Here is a 19,159-nt window from a genome sequence, read left to right as displayed (position 1 = left end):
CGAGTTTAACCCCCCCCCCCCCCCACCACCAACGGTTCTAGAAATGTTTAAGGAGGCGGGGGGGGGGGAAGAAACCTCAGCGGGTCAAACTGTTGAGATCCACCAGCGGTTCGATTTTGTTTGCCTCGGTCTTCAAAATAAAGGGGAAGTGATGCTGTTCGGATCGTCAGAGCCCATGCACCGAACACTGGAAATTTGGGAGCAAACCTTCCTGCAACAAGCGAGTTAAAGAACGAAACGCGACACTTACGGTGCCAGTACACAGGGTAACACTCCTTATCCATCACGTTGACTTCATAGAGGCCGCCGCGGACACACACAGTGTCCAGCGTCGGGGCGGCCGGAGCCGATGGGCCGGCCTTCGCTACAAATTCGCTGGAGTCTCGGTACATGAGCTCAATGCGCAACGAATCGTAACCGATGAATGGTTTCCAGGTCTTGCGGTCTTCCTTGTAGAACCAGCGCACCTCCTCGGAGCCCAGCTCCCCCACCACATCGTAGCGGGGCCGCACGCTGCCCGAGTGGCTCCGCTTGTGGGCCATCGAGATGTCGCTCCCGCTGAAGTCCACCTCCTCAGGGTCCAGGAAAGGCAGCGACGCGTCCGAGTCGGCCGTGAACAGGTCGAAGGTGCTCCCGCTCAGCGAGTGATACATCTCCAGCCCGAACTGGCCCGAGCGTCGGCGGCGGTGGCGGTGGGGATGCTCCGGCGAGCCGGGTGACAACTGCGGGGACGACGGCGGCGGCTCCTCTTCCATCCTGCTCCCCCGCAGCCCACTGGGGCAACGTGAGGAAGCCGCCGACTCTACCCCGCCTCGCTGCCGGTCATGAAGGCGGCGGCGGCGGCCAGGCCGGACCGGGTGGGAGGAGCAGGGGCGGGGCGGAGGGGGGGCGCACACTTCTCTCCCCTCCCCTCCCCCCACCCCCCCGGCTTTCCCTCCCACTCGGAAGACGCTGCTGGTCTCCTCGCGCTCCGGCCGCCTCGAGCGAGCGCGATGCCCGGCCGCGTGACCGGCGAACCCGGCCCTGGCCGCGTGACCGCGTGCCGCCGCATGTCAGCGCCTGAAGAGCACAAACCGCTCAGGCGCGCCGGGGGCTCTCGGGTCGCAGGAAGGCTGGGGCCGCGGAACGAGAGGTATCCTGGCCTGCCGACTTCGGCCGAGACCGTCTCCGGTTACCGGTTCTGGACCGCCCGGCCTCGGTGGGCGGGTCTGAAAGCCGAATAGGCGCCAAGGCGAAACTGCACCACAAGCCGTCCCTGCCAACGTGCGCCACGCGTCTCGAATTCCCTCATGGACCTTTGCAATGTCCTCCTTTCGCTCATCGGCCCTATCTTCAGGTGGCCCGTTTTTGTTCGTTGCCATGCCCCGAAACGCCCTGCCATCAAATCGGGGGCACGGACGTGACTCGGCACGTTGCTGCGGTCGGGCATAGTGCTTGCTGACGGCAGGGTCAAGCCACAAAATCTCCGTCCCTCTGCTAACCAGAGGGTCATTTATCGGGTGAGCAAACTTCAATTGGTAGCTTTTCTTTATAAATAATGGTGAGAAACAGAAGTACCTTCACAGAATTTGCTCGAGACAAAAATTGAGAACAAAGAACTTTTATTATACTATTACAACAATACAAAGTTGGGTGCTTCCCCTTACCCTGGGAATACACACAGATACTGAGGCTGACCCGACTTTTATACATTTCAGTACAGAGATACCTTCCCCCTAACATTCTTCTGCCTCCTGGATTGGTTTAATTCTGCCCACGTGGATTCTAACTTCTTATCAGTTTGTGCCTTCCTGCAAACTTGTTAGCCAGGAAATATCATGTCTTTGTTCTTTACTCATTAATCAATCCCCAAGACTAAAGCTATTTACTTGCTATCCTGTTTTGAAGATCCTTATTTTATTATACTTTTATAACCCTTCCTCCCATTCCAGCATCCCTTCACCCTGATTTAACCCATAATACTTCATTCTTAATTAGCACTTGCTTGACTCCTCACATTCCAGTATCCCTTACAATCCACCCTTTTTCTTTAGCTACGCTTAGTAAATCCCCATTTGGTAGTGTTCCGTTAAGCTTGGTCCCTTTCCCAGCGAGTGAGTAAACGAACTGCGGCCTCAGCATCACCAGACGGAGTTTGGGAAGCATACATCATTTGGGTTGTGACCTGCCGAAGAGCCCGTTGAATTAATCACTGCACACAAGTCTTTAGGCAGGGGAGCACCATAATGGCCAGAATAGCGAGTCCAGCTGCTATAAGGGCTATGGGTATCAGACTCCAGTTACCAATAAAAAGTCTAGTTCATCCCACACCGGACCAAGGTTGCCCCGTCTGAACCTGGGCATGGGAAGATTTTCGAACTCCTGAAGAAGTGTCTTTAACCGCCTGACCATTGTGAGCATTGTCCTTAACCAGTCTTTCACAAACGCTGCCTTCAGCAGCCAACGAGTAATCGAGAGCCAGGCGGTTTTGTTGAACTGTGGCTCGTATCTGTCGTTTTTCTTCAGCCCCTAAATTCAGGGCCATTGCTATCTGTTTGGTGATGATCTCCAAGGCTGGAATCTGATTAAACGATTTAAATGCCAAGCAGCTTTAGTATTCTGGAGCAGCTTACTTCGTTTACAGCTGGAACTCCCCTTACAGTGGTGTTTTTTTTTTAACATTCCGAATGTCTGTGTAACCCAAAGGATGCTTTAAAGGAGACCAAGTTGGGGAGGGCTGTTTCTTGTCACTTAACCTGTGAGTTGCAGCTTGTCTGCGAACATTAGCGCAAGTATCACTGAGCCTGTGAGTTGCAGCCTGTCTGTGAACATTAGCATATGTATTAACTCTATCTCTGCCACATGTACAATCCTGACTACCATTCTGTCTTTGTCCCACCATCTCCTTTGTGCTATCCCTTTAAAACTCCTCTCTTTAATATCTGTAGAGGCCAAAATACAAATCAAATCTACTCCTCTAGAGCCGTTCTGTTCCCCTGGTCCATGTTGGGATCCTATATTAACCCATATCCCACTATGACTATACTTTATATCTATGTCCTGTCTAGATTCTAAAGGTAAATAATTGTCACCTCTGCTGCCCCTATTCCAGGAGGACTTAATACATCGTAAGTGATTTAGGGATGTCCCAAAAACGGGGAACCAACAAGTAAACAATACAGTAAATGGTAAAAACAACATTACAGCACTTTTTCCCGGCGTAGTGTAACTTTCAGATCAGAAGGATGAAGGACAGCACGCCCAGTGGAGGGTAGATTATCAATGTCTTTAGTCTGTGGATCAGCAGCTTGTTTAATTCATTGTATTTGAGTCCACCCCTTTTCTTTAGTTCGCACTGCAGTGTCTGTAATCAAAAGTACACAGTAGGGGCCATCCCAGACAGGTTTTAGTTGGTGATCTTGCCATGCTTTTACATATACCCAATCACCAGGTTTAATAGAATGAATAGGATACTCCAGGGGTGGGCAGTAACAGCTGCATGTCTATTTTCTCCGTGAGCCCAGCCTGTTTGGCAGCTGCATCTGCCTGTCTGTTCCCCTGTGCTTCAGGACTGTCACCACTTTGATGACTCCGTACATGAACTACAGCAATTTCCTCAGGTAATGTAAGAGCATCTAGAGATTGGACAATTAAGTTTTCATGGATCACCTTTTGTCCTTTTCCAGTTATCATTCCCCGCTCTTTCCAGATCTCCCCAAAGGTGTGCACTACAACAAAAGCATACTCTGAGTCTGTGTAGATCGTGCCCACCTTGTTCTCTAGACCCTGGAGAGCTCTACAGAGGGCATATAATTCACAAGATTGTGCTGACCAATGACCGGGAAGGTGACCGGCTTCAATCACCACTCCTTCTTTCCCATCCACTACACTATACCCGCTATAGCGAGTGCCATCAATGCAACGAGAAGATCCATCAATAAACCACCTTTCACCCTCCTGTAAAGGCTCATCACTTAAATCCTCTCTAATTTTGGTCTGTAAATCTATTACCTCTAAACATACATGCTCTAACTCATTTATGGTATTGTCAGAATTTGGAGAAACCAAGAAAGCTGCTGGATTGTGTTCTTTATTCGTAATCAGGGTCAAATCATCCCTATCCATTAGGATCGCTTCATATTTTAAAATTCTAGAGTCTGTGAGTCACCTTCCAGCACGTTGTAAGAGAATATTGTGGACTGTGTGAGGGGTGTGAACTATCATCGGGGCACCAAACATAATCTTTTGTCCCTCCTCATCTAAAATAGCAGTGGCTGCGATGGCTTGCACACACTCTGACCAACCACGACAAACAGGGTCTAAAACTTTTGACAGAAAAGCAACTGGCTGTCTACAGCCTGCCCTCTCTTGTGTTAGTACTCTGGTGGCTACACCTCCTTTCGCATTGGTATATAGGTCAAATGGCTTATTTAGGTTGGGTAAAGCCAACACTGGGGCACTAATAAGGCACTGTTTCACGAAGTTAAAATCTTTAATCTCTTCCTCTGTCCAGACAACAGCTTCGCCCCCTAGAATCGTGAGTTTATCATAGAGAAATCTGACTAGGCTAGAATAATTTTCAATCCAGATTCTACAGTATCCCACTAAACCAAGGAATTTCGTAAGTTCTTGGGCATTCTTGGGAGGGGGGGATCTGTAGAATACCACATATCCTCTCTGGACTTATTTTCCTAGTTCCCTGACTTACCAGATGACCTAAGTATTTAACCTGATTGAACAAATTGTAATTTGGATTCGCCCACCCTGAGACCCTTTTTCTCCAGAAAATTCAAAAGTTCAACAGTATACTGTTTAGCTAATTCATATGATTTTCCCGTAATTAACAAATCATCAACATATTGTATCAACTGACAATTCTCTCTCCAAGGAGCCACATCTAGTATTTGTTCTAAGACCTGGCCAAATAAATTTGGTGATTCTGTAAAGCCCTGGGGAAGGACCGTCCACCGATATTGATTCTTGCGTCCAGTAAAAGGATTTTCCCATTCAAAGGCAAACATGGCTCTGCTCTCTGTTGCTAACGGACAGGTCCAGAAAGCATCTTTGAGGTCAATCACACTAAACCATTTACTATGTGGATCGATTTTACCCATTATCGTATAGGGATTAGGTACAACCGGGTGACAGGTGAGAATAATTTTGTTCAGCTCCCTCAAGTCCTGCACTAATCGATAGGTACCGTCTGGTTTTTGGACAGGTAAAATTGGGGTATTAAAAGGTGACATACAAGGTTCGAGTATACCATCTTTCACCAACTGGTCAATTACTGGCTGCAGCCCCTTTCGGCCAGCCATAGGAATTGGATACCGTTTTCGTCTAATTACTTGTTCAGAATCTTTTAAAGTAACTTGAAGGGGAGGAATATCTAACACTTCTCTATTGCCTCTTTCTGCCCATACTCCAGGATTTATTAGTTCCCGATCTTCCTCGCTTAATACATACAATTGAACCCCAATACCTGATTCCTGTGGTCTGGTGCCGATAGCCAATTGGTCCTGTAAATCTCGTCCTAACAAACCAACTCCAGCTTGGGGAACTAGTAACGGAGGATATTTTACTATCTTCTCTCCCATTTGTATTCTTACATCTCTTAATACAGGGACTGTAAAGTGTCTTCCTCCTACTCCCGAAATCATCACTGTCCCCTCTATCTTAATACCCTCGGGTGGTTGTAAAATACTAGACCGGGCTGCCCCAGAATCTACTAAAAAGGTCATCTTGTCACTGTGGGGTTCTATGCTTAAATTTACCAATGGTTCTCCGTGCAGCCTCACGGTGTGTATTGACTGAGAACCGTGACCCCCCCTATTCATAATCTGCTTCCATCTGTCTGACTCTGGCTTTACCCTACCCTTAATTTAGTCTATGTGTCGTCTGAGTCCAGCGCGTTCGTTAAATGAAGTGATAGGAGAATCAGTTTATTACACAGCATAAGAATAAAGCTTAACAGAGCTCTGGTTCAGTCATTAGTTCATAGGTCACAGGCACAGTGAGCTATTCCCCAAGACTGACCTCTACTGTCCAGTCTCTACAGTTTATATAGCTCAATACAGTACAAAAGTTGGCTTCCTTTGCTAGATTTCTTGTATAAGATTTATTACAAGTAATTTCCTGCTCTGCAGTTATCTGGGGTGTAGAGCTCCCACCTTTTTTTAATCCTCAAGGTCAGAATATCCTGTTGTTTTGATCAGAAATCAATTCATACCCCAGATATTTCTAATTATTTCTTTGTTCTCATATTCTTTTGTTCTACTAAACACCTCCTTCTGTCTTAGCTTCTTACTGATTCCAGTCTCTGTCAGGATTCTTTTTGTTTGTGCTAATCAACACATCCTTTTGCCTTAACATTCGTACTAAATTGTTTCATACATATCCTCTCTTTTGTATTTTGGGAGCAGGCAATTCTAAACCTACTGTAATCAGCCAACTTTGCCTCATACTGTGGCTGCCCCTTACTTACATTACTCTTTCCCTTCACCAAGAGGAAAACATTAAACTGCCACATAGTACTGGATCCATGCACACAAACTGAACAGTACATAAGCACACACTCCACACACTCCCCACGATTAATTAACCCCTATATTCCAACACATCAGTGCGTAAGATCACGTCTCCCTGGCTTGCATTGGGCATTCTCTCTTAAAATGTCCCTCGTTTTTACAATGGTAGCAAACTAATGCTCCTGTTTCCCAATTCCTACCGGGATTACCACGAGGTCCCGGGAATGGTCGTCATCCCCGGAATTCCCCTCGACCCTTGCCCCTGCTCTGTTCTCTACTCTCCCACTCCCGGAGCTCCTCCCAATGTCCAGGAGCTGGCACACAGCCCCTACCCTTTCCATGCTGTCCCTCAACGACTTCCTTGACTGCCTGCATCAAAATTTTAGCCTTTCCTTTCTGTTTATTGGGCATTCTCTCTTAAAATTACGCACCTCCGTACTAGTCAGGGGCACATTTACGAAACTGAGACCCCCTCCCTTGGGAACTTCCCGTAAAGGTCTCATCCAGTTAATTTCTGGCTTATCCTCTCCTTTATAATGTCTAGATTCCTGCTCTCTGGGAAATGAATCAAAGGGTTCTGCCCTTTCTTTCCGGAGGGTCTCACACTGCTCTGAATTAAAATCGCCTCTCTCTCTTGTCAATAGAGGTGGTAATCGAGTACTTTGTGAAGGGTCATCATTACCACCCCTACATTCTTCTCCTTTCTTTAGCTGTGGGGGAGGAGGGGAAGGTGCAGCAGGGTAGAGCATAGGAGGGGGGGAAAGATAGGAGCCGGCATAGGAGGAGCATAAGGTGGAGGAAGGGAATGTAACACATCCCATCCTTGTGTTTCAGGGACAAAAGGTTCCTCATCCTTCTTGTCCTTGCATTTCATTCAAAACCAGTTGATCAACCGATCCATTGAGTCAGCAGGCTGTATATTCTCTGCTCTCAATATTATCTCTTTGGTTTTGATAGAGCCAGATGTTCAATGCCTGACACATCCAGTCATCCTCGGATCCGAGCTTTGGCCAATATACCGAATTCCTTTTATCGGGTTTTTTAACCCATTCCAGACAGCAATACCTGACCATGGTCTGTTTGTCTTTCCCACGGGTTTTCCCCGCACCCCATTCAGATAGCATTAATCCTAACGGACTTTGCTTAGATATCTGATTGTCCCGTCCTTCCTTAGGACTATTTCCCTTGCTACTCACACCTCCCATACTAACAGGTAAGTAAAATTTCTCTTACCAGGATCCAGTAGCTATTCCTAGCGCGCTTCCTTAACATTCTCCCGTCGTTTGTTCTCAATGCCTCTTCTCGGATATCACTCGCTTCGTCCACTGACAAGTCACTGGTCGTCGGGGTACTCTGTCAGTGGAGGGAGTGGGATCCCGGACGATCCCCCATTTGTGAGAAACAGAAGTACCTTCACAGAATTTGCTCGAGACAAAAATTGAGAACAAAGAACTTTTATTATACTATTACAACAATGCAAAGTTGGGTGCTTCCCCTTACCCTGGGAATACACACAGATACTGAGGCTGACCCAACTTTTATACATTTCATTTCAGTACAGAGATACCTTCCCCCTAACATTCTTCTGCCTCCTGGATTGGTTAAGCATTAGGTAATTCTGCCCACGTGGATTCTAACTTCTTATCAGTTTATGTGCCTTCCTGCAAACTTGTTAGCCAGGAAATATCATGTGTTTGTTCTTTACTCATTAATCAAGACTTGCTAAAGCTATTTACTTGCTATCCTGTTTTGAAGATCCTTATTATACTTTTATAACCTTCCTAACCCTTCCTCCCATTCCAGCATCCCTTCACCCTGATTTAACCCATAATACTTCATTCTTAATTAGCACTTGCTTGACTCCTCACATTCCAGTATCCCTTACATAATGAAAGACAATGAATCACATAACCTTTTATCAGTGGTGCTGACGATAGGGGGAGCCGCCAGGGCACAGAGCAGTCGCCCCCCCCCCCCCCACATCCTGTTGTGTAGATAATGAAAGCCAATGGATTAACTTCAAACCTAGTTTATTAACTGTATGCATGGAGGATGGAAAGTGAGAGAACATATCCACAGGGGTGTGCCAGCTTGAAGAATCCCCCCCCCCCCCCCCCAGAATCCCAGTCATCCAGGATTTGAACAGTGGCTGAGCTACACCCCCTTTCCTTACCTCGTGCTCCACATATTATGACAACATTACCCTGTTAAACGTCAGTGCTTACAAAGTGCCACAGAATGACTTGATATTTGGCAGACATTCAGTGACTGAAATGATGACTACATTAGGTGAGAAATTTAAGAAAACACTCTGCTACTTGTAAACCAGTGGTTAAAACTCACCTGAAGTAATCCCTATGCCATAAGTGCTCTGTGATTAGTAAAGGGTTTGCTTCAGGTGGTATGTGAGTGGAAGAAAAGGTTTGAAAACCACTGTTTTAATCGTACCTCATTGACTCATTATGTGCACAGATTCATCACTCCAAAGGAAATGGGCCAATGTCAATTTTTCTCAAGCAAAATATTTCAGTAACAATTGGGTCTAGAGCAGTGGTTCTCAACCTTCCCTTCCCACTCACATATCACCTTAAGTAATCCCTTACTAATCACAGAGCACTTATGGCATAGGGTTTGCTTAAGATGGAATGTGAATTTGGGGTTGGGGGGCAGTTTGAAAACCTCCTATGTAAACAATATGAATATTAATTACTATAGCCAAACAAATATGGATGCAGTAAAAATCAATCTCTGTATTTGGCTTACTTACATGACCTGAGTGTGTTTTATACGGATTTTCACTTGTGTTTGTGGGTGGCTCAGCTGGAGGCACCTCAACCTAAAACCGCTCGGTGTCCATCCTTTTTGGTCCGACTCTCGTGTTGTAGTCTTTTTTCTCAGGTCCAGTATCCTGATAGTAGGTGCTTTTAAGCTGCAGCACCCGGGTAGCCCACCTGGGACCCAGGTGTGATTAGTGGGGCAAAGATGCCTCTAGCATCTTTTAAGCTAAGGGGGCATAGCCCCAGTAAATCGGCAACCCGGTGATTTAAGGTGGATCCCGCCCCCATGATGACATGGTAAGTGACACATCTCACAAACTAATCTCCCCCGACCCCCCACCAGCTGTCATTCGCTCCCCCTTCAGCTGTTAGTCTCCAACCGTCAATCGTGCTCCCCCCACCTGCAGCAGCTGACCCCTTTCCCCTTCCCCACGGCAGTCAGCTCCTCTCCCCTTCCCCGCTGCAGTGACCCCTCACCCCTTCCCCACGGCAGCTGACTCCTCTCCCCTCCTGTTTGGATACGCAATTGGTCTGGAGACAGACCAGCATATTCAGGCAATTTGAGTCCACATCGGGCTCCATGGTCAACCAAAAGAAGAGCAAGGCAATGCTCCTTGGTAAATGGCCCGATCAGTCCACCATCCCTTTCACAGTCACAACAGACTATCTGGAGGCACTGGGGATCTGGTTTGCACTAACTGGACAGAGTGGATCGCTAAGGTCCACCAAAAATTTGAATTGTGGGTGCAATGCTCCCTCTCAATAACAGTAAAACTTGGTGATCCGGTGTGAAGTGCTCTCGGAGTTGCTGTATGTGGTGCAGGTGTGGCCTATCCCCTGCACCTGCGCCCTGCAGTCACCACAGCAGTGTTCAGATTAATTTGGGGTTCCAAAATGGACAGGGTCAGAAGGATCGACGTGTACAAGTCACCAGAAAATGGGGGCAAGGGTGTACCCAATGTGGCGCTGATCATGATGACCACTTTTGTGTGTGGCTGCATCAAGCTGTGAGTGGAACCAAGGTAGGAGGGTACCAAGTGCCGCTACGTGCTGAGGTTCTAACTGTCCAAAGTGTTGTGAAGGATAGGCCTGGCCCTGTTGCTGCACAATGTCCCAGCTAACTGGATTGTGCCACACTATCTATCCTTCGTGGAAAAGTTCTTTAAGGACAACACCTTCAACCACAAGGCCATTAGACAGTGGTGAGCATGGAATGTCCTGCTGAAACATAGGAGGAACCTGATGGATCTGGTGGGATGGTTCCCTGAGCAGACCATCCAGATCACCTGGCAGGATGCCTCATCACCAGGCTTCACTAACAAGCATCAGGACTTGTCTTGGCTGGCCAGTGAGATCCTTCCTGTATGAGTGGAATATCACCTTAAATGCACACTGTCCTCAGGACAGCTGCATTGGGGTGGAGACTGTTACCCACCTCTTTGCCGAATGCAGATTTGTAAGGAAGGTGTGGAGAGAAATTCAGGGGGCTCTGTCATGGTTCATTCCCAGTGTCAGTGTAACAGAGGACTCCCTGATTTACAGACTGTTTCCAGGGACCCACTCGGAACTGCTGGAAGACCATCATCTCTGTAAAGGACGCCCTTTGGTTGGGCCAAACTGGTCTTTAAGCACACTGAGATGTCGGTCAGTTAATTCTGCCGCCAGGCACATTTCAGGCTGCAGGACAAGGTGCTGAGGGATGCACTGAAGCTTGATGCAGTGAACGCGAGGGCACTGTGGGGAAGAACTATTGTTTAGAGCCTCCCCCATTACCGGGCTCTGAGGGGCAGACACTGAGGGGAAGCTCCTTAAACTAACAGAGAGGAAGGAGTAACAACAAGGTAGTGACAGAGCATTAAGGCAAAGTTTCTGAACAGTTTTTCCATTACTGTAAATAACTTACTCGATATGAGATGATTGACACTACGTAAAAGTTTTGTAAATACCTACTCAATAAGATTGAAACTATGAATGTAAAGTATGGAACAGTGTTTGGTCTTGTATATAATTTATTGCAAATAAAGTTTATATTATATTTAGGCTGGGGAATTTATTAGTTTTACACTGTTATAGAAATTTGCATGGTAACTAGTGGGCATTGTTATAAAAGGGGGGATTTTGAATTAAAGTTTGAAGGTGAATTTTTGTTAATAAAGTAATTGTTCATCTTTACCCCTATGTGATATGCCTTCTTTGTGGTTGCTGGTTTGATCTTCTAACAGATGACAAATAAGCGAACTTGAATAAGTGAGTGTTGGGGTGAATTTTGATGAGCTAATATGTCATTCACTTATGATGGCCTTGCTCAGGTTTGTTGGAAATTTGGGACTCTCACATAAAAACATATGAATGTGGAAGTCCTGATCCGCACTCTGAAATGCTGAAGTGTAATTGAGTAAATCATCCCAAGATATTTATATACTGTATATTTATTTTAAATTATATCTTTATGTGTATATGTGATTATTATGTACTGTGCATTGTATGTTTCATTGGATTGTATATGTACAGTCAGATGATAAACGAACTTGATGTGTACTTTTGAGAGGGCGGATTTTCAGGATTAATCTGACTAGGGAGAGATTGAATATTCATGAAGTCTCTGATAGTCACATACATTCAAACGATTAAAATTTAAATATTTTTAAGTTAACTCATTGGGTAAAGTCAGTTATAGATATCCACGTGGGTATGAGTGTCAGCAGCTTGTTGGGCACAAAACCCTTCAGGTTTAATGATCCCTTTCTCCATAATGGAAAGAAGAATGGCTGCATTAGGGATACCAAAAAAAATCTGGTACATTCAATATTCAGTGATCCTGGTGCAAAAAAAGTGTCTTTTGAGTTATGCCAATCAACTTTAATAGATGTTTTGGAATATCTCTTCTTTCTTCTACTGCTGCAGCTCCTTTATCATCTACCGTGAGGACAGAAGTTCTTTATTATCTCAGCTTCACAAAAAGGTTTTGTTATCCACGCCCGGCCTTTTTTGACATTTTATGAAATGATTTTTTTTCCTTTTCTTATTGGTTTAAGGGATGTATGTCACTGATGTCGCTAGTAAACCCTGAGTAAATGATCATGAATTGAGGTGGCTAATTATAAATCACATTGGTAGGTAAGGTTTAACATTTAGGTCAGACTGGTAAGGAAGCTACAGGTTTCCCCAAGTAATGAGTAGTTTCCTGGTAATCGTACTGAGACTCTTTAAATTCTAGATGGATTAAATCACGTGTACTTAAATTCTCCAACTGTTATACTGGATTTCATACTCTGCATCAAATAACCGAACAGCTACCACGTTACTCTTCAATGTTGCCATAAATCAAATGATGCTATGAATTCAGTTAACACTTCATAATCACTGTATATGTAATGAAGACAGTACAAACTTGAAATGTAAATTGAAATAATTCCAAAGCCAGCTGCGATGTGCGATCTGGGTAAGCCAATATTCAGTCCTGCATCAAATTACTTCATTGACATGAACAAGGATTTCCATCAAGCTACTTTATTTGATACTTAGGCTAATGCGCAGAAAAAAAGCAGAATGGATACAGTCTTGTTTCTTGAGTATTCTAACGTGTTGCTCTGTATGCAAAAGAAATAATAGGAATTAAAGCAAAAAGACCAATTCAAGTAGTATAAATATGGGGGATAGAATTAACTATGATAATTTTGATTAACGTCCATGAAATGTTAATTATATTTTTCTCTCCAGATATTGTCTGATCTGTTGAGGGCAGGGTTTCCCAAACTGGGTTACATGGAACCCTGGGGTTCAGTGGAAAAGAGTAAGGGTACTGTAGAAAAAGTGATAGGGAGTAAAACTCAAAAATATAAAAGGCTCGTAGTAATGCGATACGTGATCTTTTTTAAATTTACTTATTTCTTCTGTCCTTAATTCATTTTGTATTTGGGGTGGTAGCAAACTGTATACTCCCCCCCCCCACCCCCAGAAAAAAAGGCATCATGAGACCTGACATTAGAAGTGCTGACAGCACTTAGCACATCATTTTTAACCAATGAGAATCCAAATTTTTCATGCACTGGTGCAAAGACGGTGTAGGAGCTGCCCATATTTTACTGATATTCCATGTTGACATTCCGCATGGTGATAAATTGACAGTGTTGATGTTTCTTTTTGTGTGATTATTATAATTAGTTTAAGAAAGCATTATTAAGAACAATATCTTGACAGTGTTACTTTTTTTCATGTGTGGATCATTGGATTAAAAAATAAACTAAGAGACAGGATAATTCCTCTGAAGAACGTACTGAGGTCTCACCACTTTTTCATGAAGCATCTTCGAATAAGCCTATATTTGAAAAATCAAGTGATATTGGTATGAGCCCAAAGGACCCCAAAACCCAGCAGCAATAGATATTCACCACGACAAATGGTTACTTAAACAAAAGTTGTTTTTAATTATCTTTAAACATGAAAACAGAATCAAACTTTAACTTATTACTATTAACTTAACTAACTCAATTTAACCCCCTTCTAATTCTAAGTGCACGTGCATGTAATATGTGGGTCAATTTAAGAAAAGTTATTTGTTTCACAGTTCAATCTCATTTCTCATTCTTCCAAGTTCACCGGTTGCAGGCAATTCTTATACTGGGCACAGAATTTAACATGTATAAAGTTCACCAGGCTTTGGCGCTCGAAAGGTAAATGTTTACTGCTCAGGAAGTTTCTAGTAGATTTGCAGAGAGAGATGTGTGCTGTTCCAGGATTTCTACAACTGAGGTACCATCATTAGTCACCTCAATGTCTTGCTGATGAAACTTGCCCCATCAGGGTTCTCCAGATGATAACCTCTTTCTTTCAGGCTATGACAGAGTTCCTTTCTGTTCCACTTATTCCAAGAGAAACATCAGACAGATAGCACTTCCAGCCATCCGCCACTCTGGAGTTTCAGCTTCAACAAGCTTCTCCTGGCTGACACTGTTCAGTCTCTCCCTCTCTCTGAGATTCCAACTGCCAGCCACATGTCCTTCTCTCTCTCACTTGCAAAACCCCCTCCTTTTCCAGCAAACAATTGGTGTTAGTCTTCTGCTCCCAGCTATTGTTTTAGGTAAACAAACCTCTCAATGACCTCTGAGTGAGCACTTTGCAGAGAGGTCAAAAGCCTTGGAAAAACATCCAAAACAGACAACCTGACTCCAGTTGTTCTTTCAAGACAATAGTTTATTCATTTCATGACATCATTTCAATTAGCACCTACTTGTGAAATGTGCATGGCATTCTCCATAGTTTCTGTAGAGTCACTGAATATGAATTCTTCAGTATTTCAAATAAGATCTGTTTTAAAGTGCGTGTATGTATGTAACCTACTCTAATTTTACCGATTTATCTTCCAAAAACCTCTCCAAATATTCCATCACAATATAAAGAAACAAAAGCATGACAACAATTATTTGTTGCTTGGATTCACTTCATTCGGGAATAATGAGGCACCAGATGCATAATGTGTTTTATGTGGTAAAATTCTGTCCAACAGTTCTTTGGCCCCAACAAAATTACAAAGTCATCTGGAAACATCATCCCCAGCACAAAGATAAAAATGTGAACTTCTTTAAAAGAAAACTAGATTCACTTGGAACCAGTAAAAGTTTTATGATGGAAACCGTAAAGAGAGCAAAGACAAGAATGAGAATGCAACTGAAGCTTTTTACAGGATAAGTTGTTGAATTGACCTTGATGGAGAAGCCCACACTCTTGGAGAATCTATCATTAATCCTTCAACGAGCAGTTCAGCAGGAAAATTGATGCAGTGCAAATGTCAAATAATATTGTAGCAAGAAATAATTAAGGATCTAGCTGAGGACATAGGGAATAAATAAGTCATTTGCACTTATGTGATGCTTTTTCATTTGAACTGGATGAGTCAACTAGCAGGCCTTCTGGTGCTGCTAGTTTTCGATAGGTATGTGTACGAGAAGCATATTGAGGAAGATGTGCTTCTTTGTTAAAATTTGCAAGGGGACACAACTGCAGAAGGAATTTTGAACTACAGTACAACTCTGATTATTCAAAATCAGATTCTCCAAAAAATTTTAGATAAATGAGGATATCTGAAACTAATCAGAAATCCTCATTTATCCAAAATTGTTTGGAGCCGAACTGACTGGGGACATCGGGCTATTGGTGGCAGCAGGGATGTCAGGCACCCGGCAGGAGCGAGGACCTTGGGCTCCCAGCAGCAGCGCAGATCTCGGGCTCCCATTAAATGTAAATTAGAGGCAATTAATGATTTCAACTTGGAGAATGGTAAGTTTATTGGCTTTCTTACTATACTTTTTTTATATTACAGGTATTGTAAAAGATGCACACTTTATAATTGTACTTACCTCAAAAAATCTGAACTAATAATCAGAAAATTATTGAATATTACAATTTCGTAGTAATAGAGGATTATTAGGGGCTAAATAAAAACTAAATTTCTTCTTTTACATAAGTATAAAAAAGATTCCACTTTTTCATCACTTTATTTACACATGCATTATTTAAATTTAAAAGTAAAAAGATTGATTCCCAAATCACACTCATTTCAACCCTTGTTTGAACACAAGATAAATTATTTTATTTATCTCTAATTATTATCATTACTTGTGGCGGTGTTTCTCATTATTGTAATAACAAGGGAGCACTGTACTTCTGCAAACTGCATAAATTACGTTAAGTTACAGGGAAAGATTAAACAGGTTAGGACTTTATTCCTTGAAGTGAAGAAGAATGAGGGGGATTTGATAGATGTTTACAAGATTATGAGAGGCATAGGCAAAGTGGATGCAAGTAGGCTTTTTCCACTTAGATTGGGGAGATATATATGAGAGGCTATAGTTTTTAGGGTGAAAGGGAAAAGATTTAGGGGGAGCATTAGGGGAAAGTTCTTCACTCAGAGTAGTGGGAGTGTGGAATGACTGGCCATCTGATGTGGTTAATGAGGGCTAAATCTTAAATTTTAAGAATAAATTGGATAGATACATGGATGAGAGGTCAGGAGGGGTATGAAATGGGAGCAGGTCAATGGGACTAGCAAAATAATGGTCAGCACAGAGTAGAAGGGCCAAATAGCCTGCTTTCTGTGCTGCAGTGTTCTATGGTAAGATTAGGGTTCTGCTAGTTCCAAGTGTTCCTTAAAAGGGTTCCATGAGCTAAAAATTTAGGGAAACCCTGTGTTAAGGGATGGAGCATTTCCTGATTCAATGGGAGGCCCTACACCACCTAATAACTTGCATCTTCCAAACCTCTAAAAAGGTTAATATGTTTCTTTCTGCACTATGAGCTTCCAGCTGCCATCATTCCTGAAGCGCAGATCATAGGTGCTGTTAAAGGCTTCAACTGTTCCCTTCTTCTTTCTTCAATTATAATACACAAACGTGCTAGAGAAACTCAGCAAGTCATGCAGTATCCACAGGAAGTAAAGAGTAACCAATGTTTTGGGCCTGGTTTCTCCAGCATGTTTGCAGATTGTATTCAACCCTATTCTCTGCAGATTTTCTTGTTTAACTCTTCTGTCACTTGCCCCATGCTAAAGCTTAGCATTCCTTGTGAATTACAATTTCTTGCTCTTTAGAGATGTTTAAGATTAATCTTAACAATGTCAGTGACAACTGATGCTACTGCTCATGCTTTTAGATTTGCTGCCACATTTCCCTGGGCAATTTGTATGAAGATTTGAAGTCTCTAAATACTGACCAGATATGCTGTTGATCAAATAAACTTCTATGTCAGTAACATGTGGGTATCCATTACAAACACCACTAGACACATTTAGTCAGCTTCCTGAATAGAGACTGTCACTAATTACATTCTTGAGCCCTGCAGCAGTATGAGATGGATTTACTGTATCTTTACTGCCTAAGGGTGCTGTGAGACCTGCTGAGTTCTCCTCATTTTTGTGCTTTTACTTCTTAATTGTTGTAAGTGACCCAGCTTCAACGACTATCTAAGGCAGTGAATTCCAGGACCTTACTGATCTGTAGGTAGAGAAGGTCCCCACCATATTCCCTCTAAATCTCTTCCCCTTACCCTAAACTTATGTTCTCTAATTTTATGTATCTATCCCTAATGTGAGAAAAAGTTTCCTACACTCTACCCTATGAACACTATACTTTTATACAACTTAATCATGTCCCCCTTATCGTTTTCTGCTCCTGGAAAAACAGACCCATCCCAGGCAACATCCTGGCGATTCTCTTCTACACCTTTCCTTGCACAATTATACTTCCTATATCTCGATGACAAGAATGGCATACAGTACTCCACCCAAGGTCTGGCCAAGTGTAGTTACTCACCATACCGTTCCTACTCTTTCCTGTATTGGACAAAGATTGCAGTGGAAAAGAATGACTGCAAGACATTTAATTTTAAATACCGGTAGTTTGTTAATCCAGAAGAATCTCAACTGAGCATTTATCCAATGAGTTCAATATGAGATGGGGCATATGAAGTTATAGAGAAACAACACAAAAATGGGACCTTTGACATAACTCATCCATACTGACAGCAACCTATGTGAATATGATTTACCAGCAGTAGGTTTTGTACAGCTGCAACTGACATCCCAACTCTTATTTTTCAATGTCTGCTTTTGAACTGAAGCATTCCAAATGCATTTTCTCCCTACCCTATCCAATTTTGTTGCCGCTTTTAGGAAAATATGCCTGGCCTCATAGAAAACAAGGTCAAGCTACTCAAAGACCAGAGGAAACAGAACTAATGACAGAAACTTTCTCAGTATACTTCTGAACATCTTTCTTGTGGCATGTTAATTGAAAATGCTTCTCAATATCTTTTAGGGCTCCTTATAATAAGTATGGCTTATTATTTCAAATACATTAAAATCCCCGGTATCGGGCACCTATGCTGGAAAAGTGAATTTTCCAGTTGCTTGAGATTGCACGTTGCATGTTTGGCAAACTAACCACAAGGGGAACCAATTTTAAACTTTCATACTTTTTATCTATGTGGTCACTGGAATTGCAGTGGACACAACAAAATAACCACACAAGGCATTTTTAGAGTAAATCAAATGATTTTCTCTTCATCACCCACGCAACCTTTTAAAAGCCTGAATCATGCGCTTGACACATGCTGACATCACATGATCGGTTCGATGCCTTCTGGGAGTTGCCAGTTGCTTGAGGCTGCCAGTTGTTTGAATTCCAGTGCTTTGAATAGTTTCGGTAGAAGCACAATTAGTTTTGGGACACAGATCTTGAATACATTTAGGATGTTGTCTGTATCCAGAGTCTCAGCTATTTCTTGTTATTATATGATATACATTGAATTGTCTAAAGGCAGATCTGTGATGGTTGGGACCTTAACAGGAACCCATGGCTCGCAACCTGGAGTGGAGCTCAGAGATGGTCTCAAGGGGAGAAAAGAGTGAACTTAATTGGAAGGTGTAGGTAGGTCTGTCATGGGGAAATGACTTTCGACCTGCCTCCTGCTTGGCTGGTCAGCTGACCCTCCAGAAGTAAGCGCATGGAAATTCCTTTGTTCTGACCAGTTTCCTGTCCGGCCTGTTGGATAATCCTCTGGATGACTGTTGTCAAATACTCTATCAAATTTCCACAGGCATACTGTGGAAATTCTGATTGGTTGCATTATGGCCTGATTTGGTAATTCAAGTAAATGGGAATGCAGAAGGCAGCAAACAGAGCTAAGTACATCACAAGCTCTGACCTCCCATCCATTGAGAACCTCTTAGTGGGGTGCCAATCCAGTAATGAATATCAGACAAGCAGTCCACAGACTATGGAGACATCAAGATAGATAGTAGTTTTTTTAAAAACTTTATTTATTCGTTCAAAATACAGATAATAAGTAGCATGTATAACAATAAACAAAGCATGAATGTTATAT

The 19,159-nt window shown here is 43.2% G+C and overlaps 1 protein-coding gene and 1 long non-coding RNA gene across 6 annotated transcripts in view; one reads left to right on the top strand and one right to left on the bottom strand.

The window, feature by feature from the left end:
* The window catches only part of ddhd1b (DDHD domain containing 1b), a 70,847-nt gene extending 69,821 nt beyond the window's left edge, over positions 1–1,026 (bottom strand). The window contains exon 1 of one of the 2 annotated variants that reach the window (XR_011351361.1): positions 251–1,026. Coding sequence is in view for 1 of the 2 variants with exons in the window: in XM_069917001.1 (XP_069773102.1) it covers positions 251–755 (505 nt within the window). In the remaining variant the exon portion in view is untranslated. The remainder of the gene's footprint in view (positions 1–250) is intronic. The other variant, XM_069917001.1, reaches the window with a different exon arrangement.
* The window catches only part of LOC138753691 (uncharacterized), a 128,095-nt gene that overhangs the window by 82,992 nt on the left and 25,944 nt on the right, over positions 1–19,159 (top strand). For 3 of the 4 annotated variants that reach the window (XR_011351364.1, XR_011351365.1, XR_011351362.1), the window contains exon 1: positions 924–1,499. The exons of the other annotated variant lie outside the window; for it this stretch is intronic. This is a non-coding gene — a long non-coding RNA (uncharacterized lncRNA). Of the gene's footprint in view, positions 1–923; positions 1,500–19,159 lie in introns of those variants that run through there. 4 annotated transcript variants of the gene reach the window in all.

This window comes from Narcine bancroftii, chromosome 2, assembly GCF_036971445.1.
Source record: "Narcine bancroftii isolate sNarBan1 chromosome 2, sNarBan1.hap1, whole genome shotgun sequence".
Lineage (NCBI taxonomy): Eukaryota > Metazoa > Chordata > Chondrichthyes > Torpediniformes > Narcinidae > Narcine > Narcine bancroftii.
This window is presented reverse-complemented; position numbering and strand designations above follow the sequence as displayed.